Source organism: Erpetoichthys calabaricus, chromosome 1, assembly GCF_900747795.2.
Source record: "Erpetoichthys calabaricus chromosome 1, fErpCal1.3, whole genome shotgun sequence".
Classification (NCBI taxonomy): Eukaryota; Metazoa; Chordata; class Cladistia; order Polypteriformes; family Polypteridae; genus Erpetoichthys; species Erpetoichthys calabaricus.
The window spans coordinates 83,276,337-83,299,978 of record NC_041394.2 but is presented as its reverse complement, the minus strand read 5'-3'; the positions used below and the strand labels follow the sequence as shown (position 1 = coordinate 83,299,978).

Here is a 23,642-nt window from a genome sequence, read left to right as displayed (position 1 = left end):
CTTTCGGATAAAAGCTGTTTTTAAGGCGGTTTGTCCTAGTTTTCATAGCTCTGTATCTCTTGCCCGATGGCAAAAGCTGGAAGAGGCAATGACCGGGATGTGATGAGTCCTGTGAAATGTCTATTGCTTTTTTGCAGCTTCGGGAGGTGTAGAAGTGTTCCAGAGTGGGGAGGGTACAACCAGTTGTTCTCTCCGCTATCCTGACGACCCTGTGTAGCGCTTTCTTTTCTGAGGAAGTGCAGCTGCTGTACCACACACACAGTCCGTACGTGAGCACACTCTCAATGGAACAATGATAAAAAGCAAGGAGCAGATTTTTTGGGAGGTGGTTCTTTCTGAGAATTCTCAGAAAATACAGTCTCTGCTGCGCCTTCTTTAGCAGCTCCTTGGTGTTGGCACTCCAGGTCAGGTCATCCTCCAGCTCCATACCCAGAAACCTGAACACCGGGACCCTCTCCACACATGCCCCGCCAATGATGAGTGGCTGGATGTCAGTTTTGTTTTTCCTAAAGTCAATAACAAGCTCCTTTGTTTTTTTGTTGTTGAGGAGCAGGTTATTGACTGTGCACCACTCTGACAGTCGCTCCACCTCGTCCCTGTATGCTAGCTCACCCTCCTTGCCCGAGATGAGTCCGACCACCGTCGTGTCATCCGCAAACTTTATAATCTTGTTGCTATGGTGAGTGGGGATACAGTCATATGTGTAGAGGGTGTAGAGGAGCGGGCTGAGCACACAACCCTGCGGCGTCCCAGTCTTGAGGCTGAGAGCAGTGGATGTGTGGAGACCCAGCCTGACCCTCTGGGAGCGACCCGACAGGAAGTCCAGTATCCAACTGCAGGTGAGTGATGGAAGTCCCAGATCAGCCAGTTTGGACACCAGTCGTTGTGGGAGGATGGTGTTAAACGCCGAGCTGAAGTCTACAAAGAGCAGTCTGGCGTAACTCCCCTGCTGCTCCAGGTGGGTCAGGGCAGCATGAAGGGCTGTGGCCACAGCATCCTCCGTGGATCTCTTTGCTTTGTAAGCAAATTGAAATGGGTCCAGGTCTGCTGGCAGGCAGGCGATGATATGACTCCGCACCAGTTTCTCAAAGCACTTCATGATGACAGATGTGAGTGCCACTGGGCGGAAATCATTCAGACTGTTCGTGTTGGATTTTTTCGGCAGCGGAACAATGATTGAGGACTTGAGGCAGGATGGGACAGGGAGTGGTTGAAAATCCTGGTGAAGATTCCGGCCAGTTGATCTGCACAGTCTTTCAGCACCCGTCCAGCCACACCGTCGGGTCCTGCAGCCTTCCTCGGGTTCACTTTCCTCATCACCCGCCTCACCTCACACTCTTCCACTGTGAGTATATTGCTGTTGTGAACAGGCTGTTGTGATGGAGCTGCTGTTGGTGTCGCCTCAAAGCGGGCAAAGAAGATGTTCAGCTCCTCTGCCAGAGAAGCATCTCCCTCAGCAGCCAAGGAGTTGCTGGATTTGTAGCCGGTGATGTGCTGGACACCCTGCCACACCTGCCTGGTGTTGTTACTCCTCAGATGATCTTCTATCCTCCTTCTGTATGCTGCCTTGGCCTCTCGGATGCCTCTCTTCGGGTTCGCTCTGGCTACACTGTAAAGAGCCCCATCCCCAGACCTGAAAGCAGTATTCCTAGCTTTCAGCAGACTCTGGACATCCCTCGTCATCCAGGGCTTCCTGTTAGGATAAATCCTTATGCGTCTGTCCCTGGTGACGTTGTCCGTGCAGAACCTGATGTAATCCAGGACTGCCGTAGTGTGGTACTCCAAGTCTTGGTGATAGAAAACCTCCCAATCGGTTCTCTGGAAGCAGTCCTGCAACTGTTGGGAGGCCTCCTCGGGCCATACGGTAACAGTCCTGGTCATAATGGGAGCTTGTTTCCTGAGGGGGAGTATATGCATAGATAGATAGATAGATAGATAGATAGATAGATAGATAGATAGATAGATACTTTATTAATCCCAATGGGAAATTCACATTCTTCAGCAGCAGCATACTGATACAATAAATAATATTAAATTAAAGAATGATAATAATACAGGTGAAAAAAACAGACAATAACTATGTATAATGTTAAATATTAACGTTTACCCCCCCTGGTGGAATTAAAGAGTCGCATAGTTTGGGGGAGGAACGATCTCCTCAATCTGTCTGTGGAGCAGGACAGTGACAGCAGTCTGTCGCTGAAGCTGCTCTTCTGTCTGGAGATGATACTATTAAGTGGATGCAGTGGATTCTCCATAATTGATAGGAGCCTTCTGAGCGCCCTTCGCTCTGCAACAGATGTTAAACTGTCCAGCTCCATGCCAACAATAGAGCCTGCCTTCCTCACCAGTTTGTCCAGGCGTGAGGCGTCTTTCCTCTTAATGCTGCCTCCCCAGCACACCACTGCGTAGAAGAGGGCGCTCGCCACAACTGTTTGATAGAACATCTGCAGCATCTTATTGCAGATGTTGAAGGAAGCCAGCCTTCTAAGGAAGTATAACCGGCTTTGTCCTTTCTTGCACAGCGCATCAGTATTGGCAGTCCAGTCTAATTTATCATCCAGCTGCACTCCCAGATATTTATAGGTCTGCAGGGATTAGAAGCAGAGATGTATGATCAGACTGGCCAAGGTGTGCTAGGGGTTTAGCCCTATAGGCCTGTCTGATGTTTGTGTACAACTTGTCCAGTGTTTTTACTCCCCTGGTTGCACACTTTATGTGTTGATGGAATTGAGGGAGAACTGCTTTCAGATCTGCATGATTAAAGTCCCCAGAAATGATGTGAACAGCCTCAGGATACTTGCTCTGTTTACTGCTGATGGTGTCATGCAAAAACCCCAGAGCCGAGTTAGCATTAGCATCTGGTGCTATGTACACAGCAGTTAGCAGTATAGCATTGAATTCACGGGGGAGGTATATGGGTCTGCATTTAATTGTCATAAACTCCACGTCTGGAGAGCAGTGTCTGGTGACTATGGTGGAATTTGTGCACCAGCTATTGTTCACATAAATGCACAGCCCCCCTCCTCTCTTCTTACCGGATTGCTCTGTTCTGTCTTGCCTGTGTGCTGTGTGGCCTGCTATCTCGATCGCCATGTCCGGTATGAGTGGATTAAGCCACGTCTCCGTGATCAGCAATATGCAGCAGTCCCTGATGATCTTTTCCGTTGCAATCCGCAGCTGCCACTCGTCCAGTTTGTTTGCCAGCGACCTCACATTTGAGGAGAAAATGCTTGGAAGCTGTGGTTTGTGTGGCTGCTTCCTTAGCCTCACTAGCACGCCACCTCGGCACCCCCTCTTTTGTTTACGTTCTTTGCGCCGCCGCCGGCTCCTCGAAGCTGGGATTGTAATCCACGGAGAGCCTGGTGTTTGTGCGATGTCGTCCGGAATGTTGTGGACACGGAGAAACTCGGAGGTTGAGCAACTCTCGCTCCGTAAACCGATAGATAAAATATCCTGCCGGCTATACGTGTATTTATCCAGGCAGGGTGGAAAAAACACAATCTGAGTCGGAGAGCACACAGCCGCAGCGTCTAAGCGCGCCGCCATTGTGGCCAGTTGCGCCCATTCCTCTTTGCAGCACCTCTCAAGCTCCATCAGGTTGGATGGGAAGCGTCGGTGCACAGCCATTTTAAGATCTCTCCTGAGATGTTCAATTAGATTCAAGTCTGGGCTCTGTCTGGGCTATCAAGGACATTCGCAGAGTTGTCCTGAAGCCACTCCTTTGATATCTTGGCTGTGTGCTTAGGGTCGTTGTCCTGCTGAAAGATGAGCCGTCGCCCCAGTCTGAGGTCAAGAGCGCTCTGGAGCAGGTTGTCATCCAGGATGTCTCTGTACATTGCTGCAGTCATCTTTCCCTTTATCCTGACTAGTCTCCCAGTTCCTGCCGCTGAAAAACATTCCCACAGCATGATGCTGCCACCACCATGCTTCACTGTAAGGATGGTATTGGCCTGGTGATGAGCGGTGCCTGGTTTCCTCCAAACGTGACACCTGGCATTCACACCAAAGAGTTTAATCTTTGTCTCATCAGACCAGAGAATTTTCTTTCTCATGGTCTGAGAGTCCTTCAAGTGCCTTTTGGCAAACTCCAGGCGGGCTGCCATGTGCCTTTTACTAAGGAGTGGCTTCCGTCTGGCCACTCTACCGTACAGGCCTGATTGGTGGATTGCTGCAAAGATGGTTGTCCTTCTGGAAGGTTCTCCTCTCTCCACAGAGGACCTCTGGAGCTCTGACAGAGTGACCATCGGGTTCTTGGTCACCTCTCTGACTAAGGCCCTTCTCCCCCGATCGCTCAGTTTAGATAGCCAGCCAGCTCTAGGAAGAGTCCTGGTGGTTTCAAACTTCTTCCACTTACGGATGATGGAGGCACTGTGCTCATTGGGACCTTCAAAGCAGCAGAAATTATTCTGTAACCTTCTCCAGATTTGTGCCTTGAGACAATCCTGTCTCGGAGGTCTACAGACAATTCCTTTGACTTCATGCTTGGTTTGTGCTCTGACATGAACTGTCGCAGGACCTTATACAGACAGGTGTGTGCCTTTCCAAATCATGTCCAATCAACTGAATTTACCACAGGTGGACTCCAATTAAGCTGCAGAAACATCTCAAGGATTATCAGGGGAAACAGGATGCACCTGAGCTTAATTTTGAGCTTCATGGCAAAGGCTGTGAATACTTATGTACATGTGCTTTCTCAATTTTTTTATTTTTAATAAATTTGCAAAAATCTCAAGTAAACTTTTTTCACATTGTCATTATGGAGTATTGTGTGTAGAATTCTGAGGAAAAAAAATGAATTTAATCCATTTTGGAATAAGGCTGTAACATAACAAAATGTGGAAAAAGTGATGCGCTGTGAATACTTTCCGGATGCACTGTATATGCATGTTTATTGTAGTTATGCTTTCGTATTGTATGTTTTTCATTATTTTTTAATTATATTATTGTTATTTCATCATTTTATAGGAAAATAAGTTAATGAAGGATTTGCAAGTTGAATCTCTGCAACCCTGGATTGTTGATTAGCCTCATAAAAAATATTTTTTAGCAGAGGTATTGTCAGAGCTGACGATAATGGATGTTGTTTTCTTGAGTCAGATCAGACTGCAAAAATCAAATCTCATATTTGGCTTTTATTACTTATTTGAGTACTCCTTCAACATACATTACAATATAGAACAATACAATAATGTATTGCAAGATTTTCCACATACTGTGTATTGCTCAACTCTGAATAATGTTAGAGAACTTTATGACAAACAATAGTAATCCCTAAGATCTTTTCACATATAACAAAACTTAAGCGCGCTGTTTTATTGGTAAGTGTGCAAGTTTCCCAAATGGATTGTAAGTTTTGGAATTTTTTTTTTTTTTTTTAGTAATGTTGATACAGTATGGACAGTTATACTGTACTTGACATTATATTTATCCATTCATTCATCAGATTCTAGAATGCAACTGGGACTCTCCAGCTGTGACCTTGTGCTTTGGACTGTGTATACTAGGCCGCAGAGCTCTGGGCACTGCATCACATAGTATGTCTGCAAGGTAGGTAGGGATATTATTGTCTTTAGAATGAGCAATTTGAATTTTTATCTTCATTAAATCTTTTTGACACTTTAATGCACCTTATAGTGGCAAACCTTGTCTTTTCATTATTTCTCTAAAAGTAGATTATGTGCAACTGATTAAATGTGGACAGTCTATAGTATGGTATTCATGGTAATATGTTTCCTGATTTATGTTTCTGGTCTTTGATTATGGCAGTCTGGAACCCTTTTTGTATGGGTTACACGCACTCTTTAAAGGAGACTTCCGGATCACATCACCTAGAGACGAATGGGTCTTTGCAGACATGGACCTACTTCATAGAGTTGTGGCACCTGGAGTACGCATGTCTCTGAAATTGCATCAGGTATATTTGACATTGATGTTATTGTAGTTCTCTTATTATTAAATGACAGTAAAGCTTACAGTAGATATTTTACAAATGAAATGTCCCTAATGCTTGCTAATTTATTTATTCTCATTTGTGATTAACATATATTTGCATAATACTACATTTATTACCGTAGTAATTGTTATTAATTTAAAAATATACCAAAGAATTGCAAAAAATATTCCTTTGTTTTTCACATGAAATAAAAGGATTATACTGAAGTATATTGACAAAATACTGTATATATATGTAGTTCTACCGTCAAAACGTAAATCCATGTAGAACTTTTTAGATTTGCAATACATATGCTGGTCTCATTGAATTACAGGCATAGGAAAAGCACGTAAATTTTGGGGAAAAACTTGTTTACTTCGGTTCTGCAGTACAAACATATGAAGGCCAGAATTGTACATCATCTTAAGCATAACTGCTTTTTGCTGATAGTCCAAGGAGCATGCGTTGAAAGGTTGATGTCTTATTAGCTGTTTAATCCTTGTGAGAATCCTCTCATTTTGCAAAGAGATTACAATTCTTGCAAGTTCTAGACCCTTATACAATGTAAATTACAGTACTTATTGTTTCCTTTTACTGTTTATCGCAGTCAGGATGGGCTCTACCTCCTTGTACTGTACTTCTATAAGGCAGATTAAAAAAATTAACAGATAGAAAATTAAAGTGTTTTTTTTTTTGTTTGTTTTTTTTTTTTTTTAATTATTGTGGGTGAACTATTAATTTAACATTTTGTTGATACAATATTATTTCCATCAGAAAAATCCTTCACTATTATTTCGAATTAAAGGACAATAAAATATTAGGTTGCAGGTGATATCCTAATGTGTATTAAACACCAATGAAGCAACATTTTGCCATGTTTTTCCCCTCTCTAGGATCACTTTACATCTCCTGATGAGTATGAAGATCCTATTGTTCTATATGATGCAGTCACAGCTAATGAAGAAAAAATGCTTATTTCTCATGAAGGTGACCCAGTATGGCGTAGAGCTATTCTTACTAACAAGCCTTCTTTGTTGGCTTTGCGCCATGTAATGGATGATGGCAGCGATGAATACAAGATTATAATGTTGAATAAGAGATTTCTAAGCTTCAGAGTAATCAAGGTAAACTTAAATGCTTAAATTTGTATATACAGCAATTATCTACCTGTTTTTTACTTTTAGAATGACTTTCACATTTTGTTTTTCTTCTAAGGTAAACCGGGAATGTGTTCGGGGGCTATGGGCAGGACAGCAGCAAGAATTAGTGTTTTTGAGGAATAGAAATCCTGAACGTGGCAGCATTCAAAATGCTAAGCAAGCTCTGCGCAATATGATAAACTCTTCATGTGATCAACCCATTGGCTACCCCATTTATGTATCCCCTCTTACTACATCGTACGCAGGAGAGCACAGCCAGCTGCGTTCAATCTGGGGTGGACCTGTTAGCCTTCGAAATATTTCCAACTGGTTCATAAGCAGCTGGGACAGGTAAAAAAAACTTTCTTTGTATAGGATGCATAATGCAGGTAATTAACATATGTAATGTTTTGCATATCACAGTGAAAGTTTATGTTGCTTAAGATATCTGATTTAAGATTGTTTATTTTTTGCACATATGAAAATATATTTGAGTGACATACTTTATATTAAACATACCTGGCTCATTTGGGAAATATTGCCTGTTAGTTAATTTTGCTGTAATTTTCTTTTTTTTTTTTGTTTCTCTCACACAATTGAGACTAAAGAAAAGAATGTATAAAATATATATTGATGCAGTGGTGATTAATTCCAATCTGGTCAGTAATCACTACAAGTCTTTTACTCAACTGAGAAGTAAAACTTTAAGATTTTTATAGCTTGAGTGGAAGTGAAAAATGCCTCTGTTTGAGCAGTCAAATGCTAAACATCTGTAATATGGCAAATTTCTCTTCAGCATGCCTTTTCTGTACTCGGACATTTGCAAACATTGTGTCTGTTATGATAGCTAAAGCATATTTGCAGCAATTCATCTTATTGCTTCTTATTGCAATTCCTATCCCCCTTATTCTGCAGAACCTTGAGTCCTTTCACATAGTTTATGACAGCTGTTTAAGCAAACGGGCATCCTGGCATCTTTACTTTCCATTCTAGCAAGTTACGGAATGGTCCCTAGTTGTATAAATTTATCCACATAGTTTTGCCTGCTTCCTTTGATTGTAAACTTAGAACTTTTATTACAATTTAAAAGCAGTTTTCTCAAATTTTGAACCACCTTATCAAAGCATTGCTCTGACAATTGAGTTATGGTGATGGCAGATTTTACAATGTAAACAGAAAGCAAAATCAGCACTGACAGGAAAAAACAGTGACAAGTTGCACATTTACAGGCATTCTGTATTAGCTAGAAAGGTGAGGCTCATCCCTATGATATTCATTCAAGGACATAATTCATTTCTGCTAAAAATGTGAGAGACAGCACATTTATACAGAAAGAAAATCCAGAATCAAAAATCAAATTATTAATTTATTCTCGGATTCTTTTCATTTCAAAATTGTCACTGTTGTGAAAATATACAGTAAACAGACACTGTTACCTTTCTGTTCTCTTGGGGGGGGAGTGTACAATGATATCTCAGTGTAAAAGTCTGATTCAGAGTGCTGACAGAATTATACTATGCATCCCTTACTGCTTACTACAGAGGAAGCTGATGCTTTAAGTTTTTATTTTGTTTTAGTAAATTATTTTTCTATTTAGTGTTTTTTGGCAAAAAATATTTCAAAGATTTAACTTTTTAAAATTAACTGTCAATCCACTTTGGTGAATAAAAATTTTTTGAAGCCTTTACACAGGCGAATAGTTAATTAAATTAATGAAAAATGTAAAACAGGTTAAAGTCATAAAATATATTGTAGTCTATAGAGTTTTTAGTGTATAGAGAGTAGTATGTATTGTTTTATGTCCATTTTTAGAAACTTTACCTGCACATTTCTTGGTAATGATACTAAAAGATAAATACTATAGCCTGGTAGGATTTTACATGTAGTATTGAGAGAAAAAAACAAAAGTTCAAACTTAGTATTACTAAGTATATTATGGCACTCCCTTCAGATGGGAAAAGTACCTTATGACTGAAAAACTTACAAATGTGACTTAAGTCCATATGAAGGGTCAAAATGGATCCCAGTAATTATATACTAGTAAGCTTTACTTTTATCCCATACAAATTAATGGAGATATAGAAGGAAATAAATTGGAAAACAATTTGTAAGAAATAATATGCTAACTAACTGCCCGCATGGGTTTATTTGAGGATAATCATGTCAAACTGATTTGTTAGACTTTTTTTAAACAGTCCACCAAAGTAATAAAAAAAGCAAACCAAACAACATTTGGTAATTTCTTTAAATTTTAAAATAGCTTTTCTGCATCAAAGATTACTTTTGAAACTAGAAGCCACTGGATTTTGAAATGACTTAAAAGACTTGGTTTGGTGTTGGACAATTGTTGCTCCACATGTGGTGAGGACTTCAGTGGAGCCCTGCAGGGGCCGGAGCTTGGAACATAGTCTTTCTTTTTTATTTGATATAGCTATAAATCTTGTGAAATTGACAGTTGACATTAAAAATGAAGTGTTAGTCACTACTGAGGAGATGGTGTGACAATTTTGAAAATCTGTCAAATGCATGGAAGAATGCTGTTTAAAGTGAAAAATTGCTATATGAAGACCAAACAAACACAGTGGTAGTGCTGCTACTTTGCAGTAAGGAGATTTTGCGTTCGCTTCCTGTGCCGTCCCTGTAAGCAAAGTGATTTGAGTAGTGAGAAAAGCGTTATGTAAATGTAAAGAATTATTATTATCAGTTACAAGTACAAGATGTTCAATGCTGAATTTCAGGAATCAATCTTTAAAACAGAAAGCTTTCAAGGATCCACATTGACACAACATTTTCCTCATATAGGCAGTGCATTGAAGCAATTATGAAAGAAAATAAGAAATTATCTTTTATTATGTAAGAGAAAAGAAATTAGCTTTCTTTTCAAATAAAAAAATAAATGGATGTTCTGTTCAGTCTGTATAATGCGGGACTAAGACCTCATCTGCAGTACCGTGTGCCATTCTGGTCACCATGCTACTAAATTAAAATAGCAGAACTGAAAAAGCAGAGAAAAGCAACCAAATGCATGGTCTGATTGGTGTTTACAACTTTGACAGACTAAAATCGTTAAACCTGTTCAGTTTTAAGCAGAGAAGGCTGCATTAAATATTCAGAATTCCTCGAGAGGCATTAAAGTTGATCTAAGAGAATTCTTTAAATTTAATAGTTAATTCAGTGTATGCCAATACATTGGTGGAAATTAAGCTTGAAAACATTGTTTCATATATTTACAGAGCAGTACTATAATTTTCTCACTAATTTTCTTAAAATGCAAGCAACATATACTGTTAATGAAATATCATAACTGATTTTTAAAGAAAAATTAGAAATGTATTTTTTTTAACATAAAGATGAAATGATTCAATTAAGCCAGTTTTAACCATGACTTTAGTGAATACATTAAAGCTTATAAATGTGACACAAAAATAGAACATGTAAATTTGGCAATTGCATTCCTTTAAACATAATTTTTAGCATTCATACTTCCCCAAGAAAGATAATACCGGTTTAATAAAATAATAATTTACCTGCATGAGCTGTAAATATACAATTAAAATAATTTTGCTACAGTTGCCATAATTTAGTAATTAAGAAATGTGAAAAATTGGTCACAACATAAAAGTGGGACAATAACTACTGAAAACTGAGTATGTTCTGAATTTTAAAATCCTATTATGTGAAAGAGGGTGAATTCCTTTTTAAGCTCATTTTTCTAAATTTGTATCTTTTCTTTCATTTTCATTAAAATTATAGGCCATGAAAACATTAAGAAAACAAAAAGAAAAATCAAGTTTAAATTTATTGTAATTGTAGTAGTATACTGGCATAGGGAAGTTAATATTTCAGACCGGAGAAGTAACAGATGATAGGAAAATCAGCCAGAAGGGAGAGAAAATGGATTCCTGTAATTACAGACTAATTAGGTATGCCTATTTCTATTGTGTGCATAGGTAGAGAGATAGATAGAACAAACTTTATTTGTCCCAATGGGGAAATTTGGCTTTTTACAAAAGCTCATTGGATAAATAAATATATACACACCAGAATGTCTAAATAGAAATAAAATCGAAAAGAAAAAGAATGTCTGGTTGAGGCATTATGCAAGAATATTGCCATTGGCGTAATGGAGCTAGCGTTTCTTAACACACTTCATCTTAATAATTTGTTGTCAAAAGTACTTTGTGTTAATCTGTCAAAGAGAGAGGATGTTTAGCATTGTTCATAATGGCATTTAGTTTTGTTTTAATTAGGGGCATCAGACTGCATACTATAACTGAGCTTGCCCTTTTAATTAGTTTGGTGATTTAGTGGGCCTTACTTGAAGTGATATTACTGGCCCGGCACACCACAGCATAGGAAATTGCACTGGCCATAACTTCTATGTTACAAGACTAGTCAAAACTTTTGTTGATGTGGAACCCAAGTATTTGTGGGTGTGCATCATTTCTCCATCCTCTCCCCGAGTAATGACTGGACATAAGAGGCTCTTTGGTGCAATGAAAGTCTATAAAAAGTTCCTTGGTTTTTCTGATGTTAAAATGCAGACAATTCTTTCAGCACCAAGAAACAAAGTTCTCCACATGACTCCTTACGCTCTGTCTCATCTCCTTTATCAATATACTACGGAAGTGCAGAATCATCTTAAGAATTTCTGAAAGTGACATGACCTGGTGTACATTTATAGTCTGAGGTATACAGAGTAAAGAGGAAAGGGGACAGGACTGATCCTTGTTGTTTATAGCAAATGTTTTTCAGAACCAAGTTAACATGGATGCCAAAACCACTTAAAGCAGTGTGAAATTGCGTTGTTTTACTGTATGCTTTATTTAATCTGGTTTTGCATTTGCACTATGTCATTAGTAATTTGTTACATTTTGTATTTTGCTTGAGGACTGCTTTGACTGCTTCTAGCCTGCACTATTGATTTGAATCAGTTATCCTGTAATCCTTGAATATAGAAAACAATTCACCTTCAGAGAGTTTTTCTAACCTAGTAAATGTGTATCATATGCAGCAGTCAAGATATGGGCTGCAGAATTTCTTCATCACTTGGTCTTTTACAATAATGACAGAAGAAAATGTTACCACTGTGGAATAAATTGTAATGGAGAATCAAATAATGGTGGTGTGTAAGACAGGAATACATTCTTTATAAACAAGCATGAACATAGACTTCGCACATTGGGTGCACAGAATATTAAACCCTAAAATGAAGCATTCCAGCATCCAGTATTCCAAGGAGAATCTCAAGCAAATGAAATTCTGACTAGAATTAATTTAAGAAGTATTTTATTCAGCAGCTGAAGAAGCTTTTAAACCTCATTATAATCCAGAGTTCAAACCACAATAAAAACAATTTAAGCATGTTGATTATCCCATAAACAAAGAAACTCAAGGTTCAAACTGGTCCCAGCTTGATCAGTATTACGATGTCAACAGTCTACTCCATACTAAACACATACCTACAAAAACCCACATAACTGATCAGCATTACATAGATTGGTCTGACAATTGTGAAAATCAGTCAAAGGAAAGAGGCAAGGAAAGTTACTGACTAGCATCATGTTCCTTCTTCACAGAAATGCCTTCAGTCATAATGCATGGGTTGCAAAGACTGCTTTGAGAAGCTGGCAGTTTAAAGAGATGCTACACCCACTCTGTGGCATTATATTGTTTCCATCTGTTCTCCAATCTGAAGGGCTAGTTCCGTGGGAGGCACTATGACCGTGATAAACTCAAAAGACTGGTTGCACAAGCAAAACAAAATATTTTGAGTGGAGTAGAAGAGCTTTCTAAATGTTGAAGCAAGTGTATTAAAATAAAACTTGCATCAGAAGGCACTTTTTGTGTTTCTGTGTCCGCTCTCATTAGTAATAACATGAAAGTATGTCTTTACAGAGCATTTTCCTTTGAAATGTACATTTATTCTTATTATTAATTATATGAGCAAACTTTATTGTACATTGTCTTTGTACATGCTTCCTTCCATATTACCTGAATTTCCTAGAAGAACAAATAAACAACACAGAATCATTTCACAAGTGACAGAGGTTCAATAGTAAGTATTATAACAAAATTATTTTGTAAAACCAAAATCATGAAAACTCTCATCCTCCGGCTAAGTTTTAATTCAAGTTACAAGTGAGCTTCAAAACTATTTCAACCTAATGTATTTATGTGCAGATTTGTTAAAAAAAATAAACCAAATCAAGTTTTATTTAGCTTAAGCAAGCAGGTTTGAGATTGTGATATTTATAAACTTGATTTTAATATGGTTCCCTTTTACTTTTGATATTATCTATGTTTGAAGTGTTTGTCTGTTTTAAATTGCCCCTTTCCTTCAACATTTAATTTTGCTTGCAATAACTTACACTAAATTTTATGTTTTGGCTTTATTCATAGGTTGCAAAAAGGCTGTGGTGCTGGTTGCAATAGTGGAGGAAATATTGAGGATTCAGACTGTGGAGGTGGTTCCTCTTCCATTGGTAACAATCCCACACTACACACAGTACAGAGCACAGGACCTCCGGTCCCACCAGTAACCACTGCACAACCTCCCATAGGTATTTACATTTCATCTTTTTTTGCCTCATTAAAAAATAGTGTGATCTTCAATCATTTTATTTTTTTTTTATCTGTAATGCAACCATGCCCCAGTGTTTTAATGAAAAGCTTATTTTGTTAGTACATACAAGTATATGTTAGAATGCCAAGAATGAGGTTTGTATCAAGCAGGGCACTTTTTGAAAGAAATGTATTTGTTTAATAAGCAGTAAAATGTCCCTTTTCCACTCCTTTATAAATGAATTCATGCTTTAGAAAACCAAAATTTAAAACTGCACTTAGCTTGATTTCTTTTTTTAATTTTGATCACTTACAATCAAGAAGGCCATCTGGAGAAAAGCAGCACTGATCTATTTCAAATATTATTTTTCCCCTCCATCAACTGGGTGTAGCGCATGGAAGATGTGATGTTTCAAAACCTTTTTATTGTAACCTTGATAATCAGAGTAGTATATCCATCGCCAAATACTTTTGTATTTCTGATATTGGCTCATTGCATATTTAATGTTTTTTTTTTTTTGCAAATTCAGGTGCATATCAATAAATTAGAACATTATCGAAAATGTATTTCAGTAATTCAATTCAGAAAGTGAAACTCATATACAGTGCATCCGGAAAGTATTCACAGCGCATCACTTTTTCCACATTTTGTTATGTTACAGCCTTATTCCAAAATGGATTAAATTCATTTTTTTCATCAGAATTCCACACACAACACCCCATAATGACAGCGTGAAAAAAGTTTACTTGAGATTTTTGCAAATTTATTAAAAATAAAAAAATTGAGAAAGCACATGTACATAAGTATTCACAGCCTTTGCCATGAAGCTCAAAATTGAGCTCAGGTGCATCCTGTTTCCCCTGATCATCCTTGAGATGTTTCTGCAGCTTCATTGGAGTCCACCTGTGGTAAATTCAGTTGACTGGACATGATTTGGAAAGGCACACACCTGTCTATATAAGGTCCCACAGTTGACAGTTCATGTCAGAGCACAAACCAAGCATGAAGTCAAAGGAATTGTCTGTAGACCTCCGAGACAAGATTGTCTCGAGGCACAAATCTGGGGAAGGTTACAGAAAGATTTCTGCTGCTTTGAAAGGTCCCAATGAGCACAGTGGCCTCCATCATCCGTAAGTGGAAGAAGTTCAAAACCACCAGGACTCTTCCTAGAGCTGGCCGGCCATCTAAACTGAGCGATCGGGGGAGAAGGGCCTTAGTCAGAGAGGTGACCAAGAACCCGATGGTTACTCTGTCAGAGGTCCTCTGTGGAGAGAGGAGAACCTTGCAGAAGGACAACCATCTCTGCAGCAATCCACAAATCAGGCCTGTATGGTAGAGTGGCCAGACGGAAGACACTCCTTAGTAAAAGGCACATGGCAGCCCGCCTGGAGTTTGCCAAAAGGCACCTGAAGGACTCTCAGACCATGAGAAAGAAAATTCCCTGGTCTAATGAGACAAAGATTGAACTCTTTGGTGTGAATGCCATGCGTCACGTTTGGAGGAAACCAGGCACCACTCATCACCAGGCCAATACCATCCCTACAGTGAAGCATGGTGGTGGCAGCATCATGCTGTGGGGATGTTTTTCAGTGGCAGGGACTGGGAGACTAATCAGGATAAAGGGAAAGATGACTGCAGCAATGTACAGAGACATCCTGGATGAAAACCTGCTCCAGAGCGCTCTTGACCTCAGACTGGGGCGACGGTTCATCTTTCAGCAGGACAACGACCCTAAGCACACAGCCAAGATATCAAATGAGTGGCTTCAGGACAACTCTGTGAATGTCGTTGAGTGGCCCAGCCAGAGCCCAGACTTGAATCCGATTGAACATCTCTGGAGAGATCTTAAAATGGCTGTGCACCGACGCTTCCCATCCAACCTGATGGAGCTTGAGAGGTGTTGCAAAGAGGAATTTGCGAAACTGGCCAAGGATAGGTGTGCCAAGCTTGTGGCATCATATTCAAAAAGACTTGAGGCTGTAATTGCTGCCAAAGGTGCATCAACAAAGTATTGAGCAAAGGCTGTGAATACTTATGTACATGTGATTTCTCAGTTTTTTTATTTTTAATAAATTTGCAAAAATCTCAAGTAAACTTTTTCCACGTTGTCATTATGGGGTTGTTGTGTGTAGAATTCTGAGGAAAAAAATGAATTTAATACATTTTGGAATAAGGCTGTAACATAACAAAATGTGGAAAAAGTGATGTGCTGTGAATACTTTCCGGATGCACTGTACATATAATATAGATTCATTACACGCAGAGTGATATATTTCAAGTGTTTGTTTCTTTTCATTTTGCTGATTATGGCTTATAACTAATGAAAACCCAAAATTCAGTATCTCAGAAAATTAGAATATTGTGAAAAATTTCCATATTGTAGGCTCATGGTGTCACACACCACTCAGCTAATTAACCAAAAACACCTGCAAAGGTGTCCTGAGCCTTTAAATGGTCTCTCAGTCTGCTTCAGTAGGCCACACAATCATGGAGAAGACTGCTGACTTGACAGTTGTCCAGAAGACAGTCATTGACACCCTCCACAAGGAGGGTAAGCCACAACAGGTCATTGCTAAAGAAGCTGGCTGTTCAGAGAGTGCTGTATCCAAGCATATTAATGGAAAGTTGAGTGGAAGGAAAAAATGTGGCAGAAAAAGATGCACAAGCAACAGGGATAACCGCAGCCTTGAGAAGATTGTGAAGCACAGCCCATTCAAGAATTTGGGGGAGATTCACAAGGCTGTGGACTGCGGCTGGATTCGGTGCTTCAAGAGCCACCACACATACACGTATCCGGGAAATGGGCTACAACTGTTGCATTCCTTGTGTCAAACCACACCTGGGCTAAGGAGAAAACTATCTGCACTGTTGCTCAGTGATCCAAAGTCCTCTTTTCAGATGAAAGTAAATTTTGCATTTCATTTGGAAATCAAGGTCCCGGAGTCTGGAGGAAGAGTGGAGAGGCACAGAATTCAAGTTGTTTGAGGTCCAGTGTGAAGTTTCCACAGTCAGCGATGATTTGGGGAGCCATGTCATCTGCTGGTGTTGGTCTACTGTGTTTTATCAAGTCCAAAGTCAGTGCAGCTGTCTACCAGGAAATTTTAGAGCACTTCATTCTTCCCTCTGCTGACAAGCTTTATGGAGATGTTGATTTCATTGTCTAGCAGGACTTGGCACCTGCCCACACTGCCAAAAGTACCAGTACCTGGTTTAATGACAATGGAATCACTGTGCTCGATTGGCCAGCAAACTCGCCTGACTTAAACCTCATAGAGAATCTTTGGGGTATTGTCAAGAGGAAGATGAGAGGCACCAGACCCAACAATGCAGACGAGCTGAAGGCCACTATCAGAGCATCTTGGGCATCCATAACACCTCGGCAGTGCCACAGGCTCTGATAGCCTCCATGCCACACAGCATTGATGCAGTAATTAATGCAAAAAGGAGCCCTGACCAAGTATTGAGTGTGTACATGGACATGCTTTTCAGTAGGCCAACATTTCTGTATTAAAAATCATTTTTTTTTTTTTTTTAATAATAATATTGGTTTTGTGTAATAATCTAATTTTCTGAGATACTAAATCATAATTCATAATCAACAAAATGAAAAGAAATCAACGCTTGAAATATATCACTCTTGTGTGTAATGAATCTAAACTGTTCAAAAAAAATTGAAGGAACACATCAGATCTCAATGGGGAAAAAATCATGCTGGGTATCCTTTTTTTTTTTTTTTTTTTTTTTGCTTTTATTGAAATCGCACAACATTCCATACAAATAAATCAATTTTTACAAACATAAGATCAAAAACAAATCAACCCCCACCACCACCCCTGAGAAAGAGAGCTAAGCCATCAAAAAAGCCTTTTCTGAGTACTCGCCACAAGGAGAGTCACGTGAGGTATGCAAAAGCACATCTGGACAAGCCAGAAACATTTTGGAGAAAAAATACTGTAGTCAGATTAGACTAAGGTAGAATTATTTGGTCACAACCAGAGATGACACACAGCATTCCAGGAGAAGAACTTGCTGTGTACTGTAAAATGTTATGGGGCTGTGTGGCTAGCACAGGTACTTGAAACCTAGTTAAAGTTGGGGGCTGCATGAATTCCTCCCAGAATCAGCAGACTCTTGACAAGAATGTTCAAGAGTCAGTCACAAAGTTGAAGATACGCCGGGGTTGGATGTTTCAGCACAACAATGATCCAAAGCACCGTTCAAAATCTACCAAGGACTTCATGCAGAGGCACAAGAACAATATGTTCTAGAATGGCCAAACCAGTCCCCAGACATGAACATTATTGAAAATGTATGGATTGATTTGAAGCAGGCTGTCCACCCTCAGAAGCCATCAAACCTGACCGAACTGGATGCATTTTGTATGGAAGAGTGGTCCAAAATACCACCAACCAGAATTCAGGGACTTGTCAGTTGCTATAGGAGGCATCTGCAGGCTGCTGTTTCAGCAAAAGGAGGCTCTACTAAATATGGATGGGATTATTCCTTTGGGGTGCCCAAATTTTTTGCATCTGCCTATTTTTGTTAAAATCAGTCCGTCATCATCCAACCCGCTATATCCTAGACCACCGCAGGACACGCACACCCACACACCAAGCACACACTAGGGACAATTTAGGATCACCAATGCACCTAACCTGCATGTCTTTGGACTGGACTAGAGCACCTGGAGGAAACCCATGCAGACACAGGGAGAGCATGCAAACTCCATGCAGAGAGGACCCGGGAAGTGAACCCATTAAAAAGGAGGGGATAACTACATTATCACACTATATACGTGCTACAACTATGCCACCGTGCCACCCCCATTTTTGTTTAAATGCGCATTAAATTGGTTCTGTTGGTTCAATAAAAAAATATTTCACTACTGAAATGTTGCTGTTTCCATCAGGTATAAAATATGTTAAAATGAAGTTGCTGCCTCAAAAGCTTAGCAATTTATAAATTGACACAGTGATTTTTATCAGGAGTGCCTAAACCTTTACATAGCACTGTATAATGAGTGCTTGAAATATTAAAAAGAACAAGCAATACACCTAGTGATTTACAGTTTGGATGGGTTTGTTCCCCCTCCCAAAAATTACCAGTAGATTGAAGTCTTTTGAAAGCATTGCATATAATACTTCTTTATTAATATCCTTTTTTTGTGTTTTAAGCAGTCCACCTGTACTAGAATATGCTTAGGGTTTTCTGTATCTTTGCTACCTTCCTTAATATCGTCTTTATTCTTTCAGGTAATGAAGCTTCTCAAGCTTTAGGACAAACATGGGCAACACGGGCACAACCTTTGCCTGCCTCCCTCCTTAACCAATCAGACAGCAGAAGAGAAAGTGGAGTTGCTTCCCTCCAGCGAACATCATCAATCCAAGGTCTATTAGGCCATCGACTGTCAAGCTCCCAGCTTTCTTTCAGTAGTGTTTCCACACCCTCACAGGCAGAGCGGTTTTCTGTGGGCAGCATGCTTGAGGGTTCTGTGCAAGCATCTCTGCAGCGAGGACCCCACCGCTCTGGCATGAGCTTAGGAGGAACTTCTAGCCTTGCTTATGAAGGGCTATATGGAAAGTGGTTATTACAAGGCCGAAAAGGCTTTAATGGTTTGCTGATGGGAGAGGGAATTGACAACTCTGCTACTCAGTCCAGTACGAGCATTAACACTGGGCTAGGAACACCAGCAAGAGGCAATGGAGCTCGAGTGCAGGTAAGCAAATGTTGTTCTAAAACTTCCAGGACAATTATGCCAGTCAGTTCTGTACTAATATTAAGTGTAACAATAAGAGACAAATTAGCCAAAACACTTTGCTGTTGGGCTCTTTAAACATCCAAAATATTTTCAAAAAAGTGTTTTGTAGTATATAACAAGTAATCATTGATATAGTTATGCATATACAGTATATAGAATTTTTACTGTCTCGTTTACTGTCTTCAGTCATCTTTTATGAAACAAATGCTCTCTGATATATTAAAATATATATATAAATGGTGATAGGAAGTCTTGTGTGACTTGCAGGAACTATTCAGAAACTTTTTGCATTGTAGAAAAAAATAAGGCAAAGTTTAACTTCATCTTGTTAATAAAAAAAATCAAAAAGGTCAGTCATTTCATTACATTGTCACATTATATTACTTTTTTTTTTTCTCCCCTCCTTTTTCAGCCAACATCTCTACTACCCTCTGAACTCAGGGAAGTTCCTGAGGTTGAAGGGGCTATAGCATCTGGTGTGCCATTAAGTGATGCCCAGCCCTTCACAACAGGAGACCTGGACCCCCCGTTACAAGATAAGCAGCTTTCTCAAGACGAACCCGGGGAATTGCCTTTACTGGAGTACCAGCACTGATTGCTGAGTTGTGGATGTAATGGGGTGGGAGTTCTCTCCCTGGTGCATTTGTCTGTTAGGTTCATCCAAACAGAAATCCAAGAAGCTGACTCTAGAAGATTGAAAAATGGCAATTTAAAATGAACCTGACATTCTTCCCCATCCTGCCAATCTACAAGGGTGTGGGAGGAGTAACAATAAAACATATAACAGACTAATATAGTTCTTTGGAAATAGTAAAAGAATGTCTGCAATAGAAAATTCATTACCAAATCCTTATTTGGGGCCTGGTTAGCTCAAGGATGTACATGTGCAATTAACTTTTTAATCCCCTCCTGGTACTGTAAGGTAATCGCAAAAGGAAACAAATTCTTGACCAAAGGAGTAAACTGCTGAACAGCCACTTCATTAAATTGCTCTGTGACGAAAGTTGCGTAAATATTATGTATGTGCAAAGGGAAAGTGAAGACAGAAAAACCAAACTTTTTTTTTTTTTGGTGCAACGGCCCTGTCTCTGTTAGATAATCGAACAATATCGTATAGAAATGACATGCCAGTCGTGTCACAAAGGGAAGTCACTTTACCAAAAAGCAGCATCTGTTGATAGCTTGGTAAAATAATGACATTATGCTGAATGTTATTTTGCTGCCAATTTTAGATGCTAGATCCACATGTCTAAATTTTTATTACAGAAATACCAGAACAGTCTGGTGTGCTGCAAGCACCTGTCATATATCCATAGCCTGCATTCTTCTGACGTTTTTTGCCTTGCCTTCTTTCCCAAAATGAAGACAGGGTGTGTATCTCTTCTTTATTATATAACTTAATACAACAAAGTTATTTGAAGACTCAGGTCAGTATATAATACTTCTAAGATTAGAGCAACTTTTTAAAAAGAATGCTATTGTGGCACAAACTGATTCCATCCAGCAAGAATGAGAATGCAAATTGATAATCATGTGATATCATTTTTATAAATATTTAGAAAAAGGTGATTTCACTTTAATATGGTATATCTATTGCAGAAGATATATTTTTCTTATAGGAAAACCTATATTTGAACGACTAGATGATCTGTACACTTAAAGGCATTTAGCCTGCTCCCCTTTGAAACCACAGTGACTGAATTATCATTGCCTTTTATGAACAGCACCACATTCACGTATAAAATATACAATAGTGTACATCTAAGCTATTTTTTTCTGACTAAAGCAGGCTGCTTATGGCATTATGCCCTCGATGTTGAGTGCCAGCAAGATAACTCCTTTAGTAATTCAGTCATATTTAAGAAGTAGTTACTTCAGTAAATTGTTACAAAACTGATTATTTCCCATCTTGCAAAAAATTTGGAAAGGACTATTGTGCATATGAGACAAATGAGCAATGAAGATGTATTTGGCCTCGACCATGAGCGTGTCTTTACAGTAGACCAATGAAATGGCACGTCGGGCCTGGCATCTGCAGTGACCGTTCAAGTGGACTGAGGATTTTTCTTTCCCTTTTTTTGTTCTGGTCCACTATCTCTTTTGTTTGGTAGCAGACCTTCAAGGCAATGTTTCTTCAATATCTGCCTTTGCCCATTTCACTCTTTGGGTTTCATCATCTTCCAGTGAACATTCAGGTTAAAAAAAAATGTTGTATTATTGCAATTACAGAAAACCTCCAACGTTTTAGTTGGAAAATGAGGAATGAAAAGTTTATTAAAAATATTTATTAAGTTTTAAAGTGTTGTCTAGGAGAGGGATTAAACTGGTGTGTGTATATATGTATGTATGTGTATATACATACAGTATATATATAAATACTAATTTGAAAAGGGTTTTTTGGGTGGTTATCTGAAAACAAAAGTTTACAACACCATTTTCTGTATGGTTTTGCTCTGTCTGCAGTTGCAGACTTATTGTTTTACCTTGTCTTTGTCATTCATAAAGAAACGCTCGTTCAGAATATTTGTCTTGTGAGTTTGTTTGCGAGAGGCTCGCCTTTCTTTCTCTGCATCTTCTTATGCATTGTATTTATTTTGGTGTTCAGTTTTGTGCTGTCCTGTTGGAATACCCCCGGGTTGTAGCTGTTCAAGATGTTTGGGTGGGTGGGTTGGTGCCCCTCTCTATCAGAAAGCAGAGTTTCAGGTAAGTGTAGGTGCTTGAGGTTTCGGCACACTATTTCCAGTTTATTAATGTTTTCCATGTATTTAGACTGTAGTACAAGTAGCCTGTTAGTAGTAAGAAAAATGTAAGAGGAAGGATTTGGAAGGATTCTCTTGAAGTGAAACTCGCTTTATTTACATTGTATGTTTAAAGAGCCATTAAGAGCAGATTAACAATATGCTAAAAAGACTGTTTTGTGCTCTGACGCTTTTGAAAAAGCTACACACCAGTGTGTTGTGGGCAAATCCCCAGTAGTTGTAGGCCCTTGATAGGACTAACTTTGTCATCTTTAACAACTTCATTCAAGTTGGTTTTATTGAGTATAAAATCAATTCGTTTTTTTCATGAGCCTCAGAGAATACATTTACATTTCATCTCGGCCTCGTTGGATTATTTTAAATTTCACTGAACGTACTGATAAGTTTTCTTTCCTCTCCTTGTTAATGTTTTCCTCACATTTTGAAGTTAAGTAACTCATTTTTATTTTAAACTGTTTAGAAATGCCGCCTCACAGCTATAGGGCACTTGTTACATTAGTAACCCAGTTCCTATCTGGCATTTAACCATTCTCTCCCAGTGATCTTTCCTGAATAATGTTCATAAGGTGTCCCCCAACAGAGAAAAGGCTATCGTCAACAATCATCACTCTCCTAAAGTCATCCAGTAAAAGGAGTTCCTATGAGATTAACAGTTAACTGATCAGTAAGAGACACGATGGGCCTAAGAAGAGAGAGAGGAACCAACAAAGAGAAGAATTTGGAATTTCTGATTAGTAGCAGAATGCCAGCGGACAGTCGCAAACCTGCAACGGCTGGCTCAAAAGCAGTCTTCTTATATCACGAGCTAAGAGGAGATAAACACACAGATACGACTTCTGAACACAGTGGGCAGTGGCTCTGTGGATGGAAATGCCTCGTTTATGAGGGCGGTCAAAGGGGAATGGACTGCTTTGAGCTGACAGAAAGGCTACAGCAACTCTGATGACCACTCTGTGCAACTGTGACGAACAAATAAACATCTCCGAATGCACAACATGTTGAACCTTGAGCCAGATGGCGTACTACAGCACGAGACCACATTGCATTCCACTCCTGGCAGCCAAGAACAACACACTAAGGCTGCAGTGGGCACAAGCTTGCCAAACCTGGACCGTTGAAGATTGGGGGGTAATGGTGTGGGGAATGTATTCTTGGCACACTTTGGGCATGTTAATGCCACTTAGTCATTATTTGAATGCCATAGCCTTTGCGTATTACTACTGGCCATGTGTATTTATTTCTTCATGGTAACAGTTTGCCCATTTCTAAGGGCTAATTGCAGCATAACAATGTGCCATGTCACAATGCAAAGGTCACCCTAAACTGACTTCATGAATGTGACAACAAGTTCAGTGGCCTTCCCAGCCACCAGATCCGAATCTAATAAAAGAAAACGGGAGATTCACAGCATAAATGTGCAGCTGACGAATCGGATAAACCTGAGGGTGTCAACATGGACAAGATTCTCAAAGGGATGACCCTTCGT

The 23,642-nt window shown here is 39.3% G+C and overlaps 1 protein-coding gene across 2 annotated transcripts in view; it reads left to right on the top strand.

Moving 5' to 3' along the window:
• The window catches only part of LOC114652766 (pecanex-like protein 1), a 149,863-nt gene extending 127,945 nt beyond the window's left edge, over nt 1-21,918 (top strand). For both annotated transcript variants that reach the window (XM_028803094.2, XM_028803086.2), the window contains exons 29-35: nt 5,447-5,550; nt 5,770-5,917; nt 6,829-7,059; nt 7,151-7,425; nt 13,477-13,637; nt 18,892-19,355; nt 19,810-21,918. In XM_028803094.2, coding sequence (XP_028658927.1) covers nt 5,447-5,550; nt 5,770-5,917; nt 6,829-7,059; nt 7,151-7,425; nt 13,477-13,637; nt 18,892-19,355; nt 19,810-19,992 — 1,566 coding nt within the window. In that variant the 3' untranslated portion in view covers nt 19,993-21,918. The remainder of the gene's footprint in view (nt 1-5,446; nt 5,551-5,769; nt 5,918-6,828; nt 7,060-7,150; nt 7,426-13,476; nt 13,638-18,891; nt 19,356-19,809) is intronic.
• Nucleotides 21,919-23,642: the final 1,724 nt, after the last annotated feature.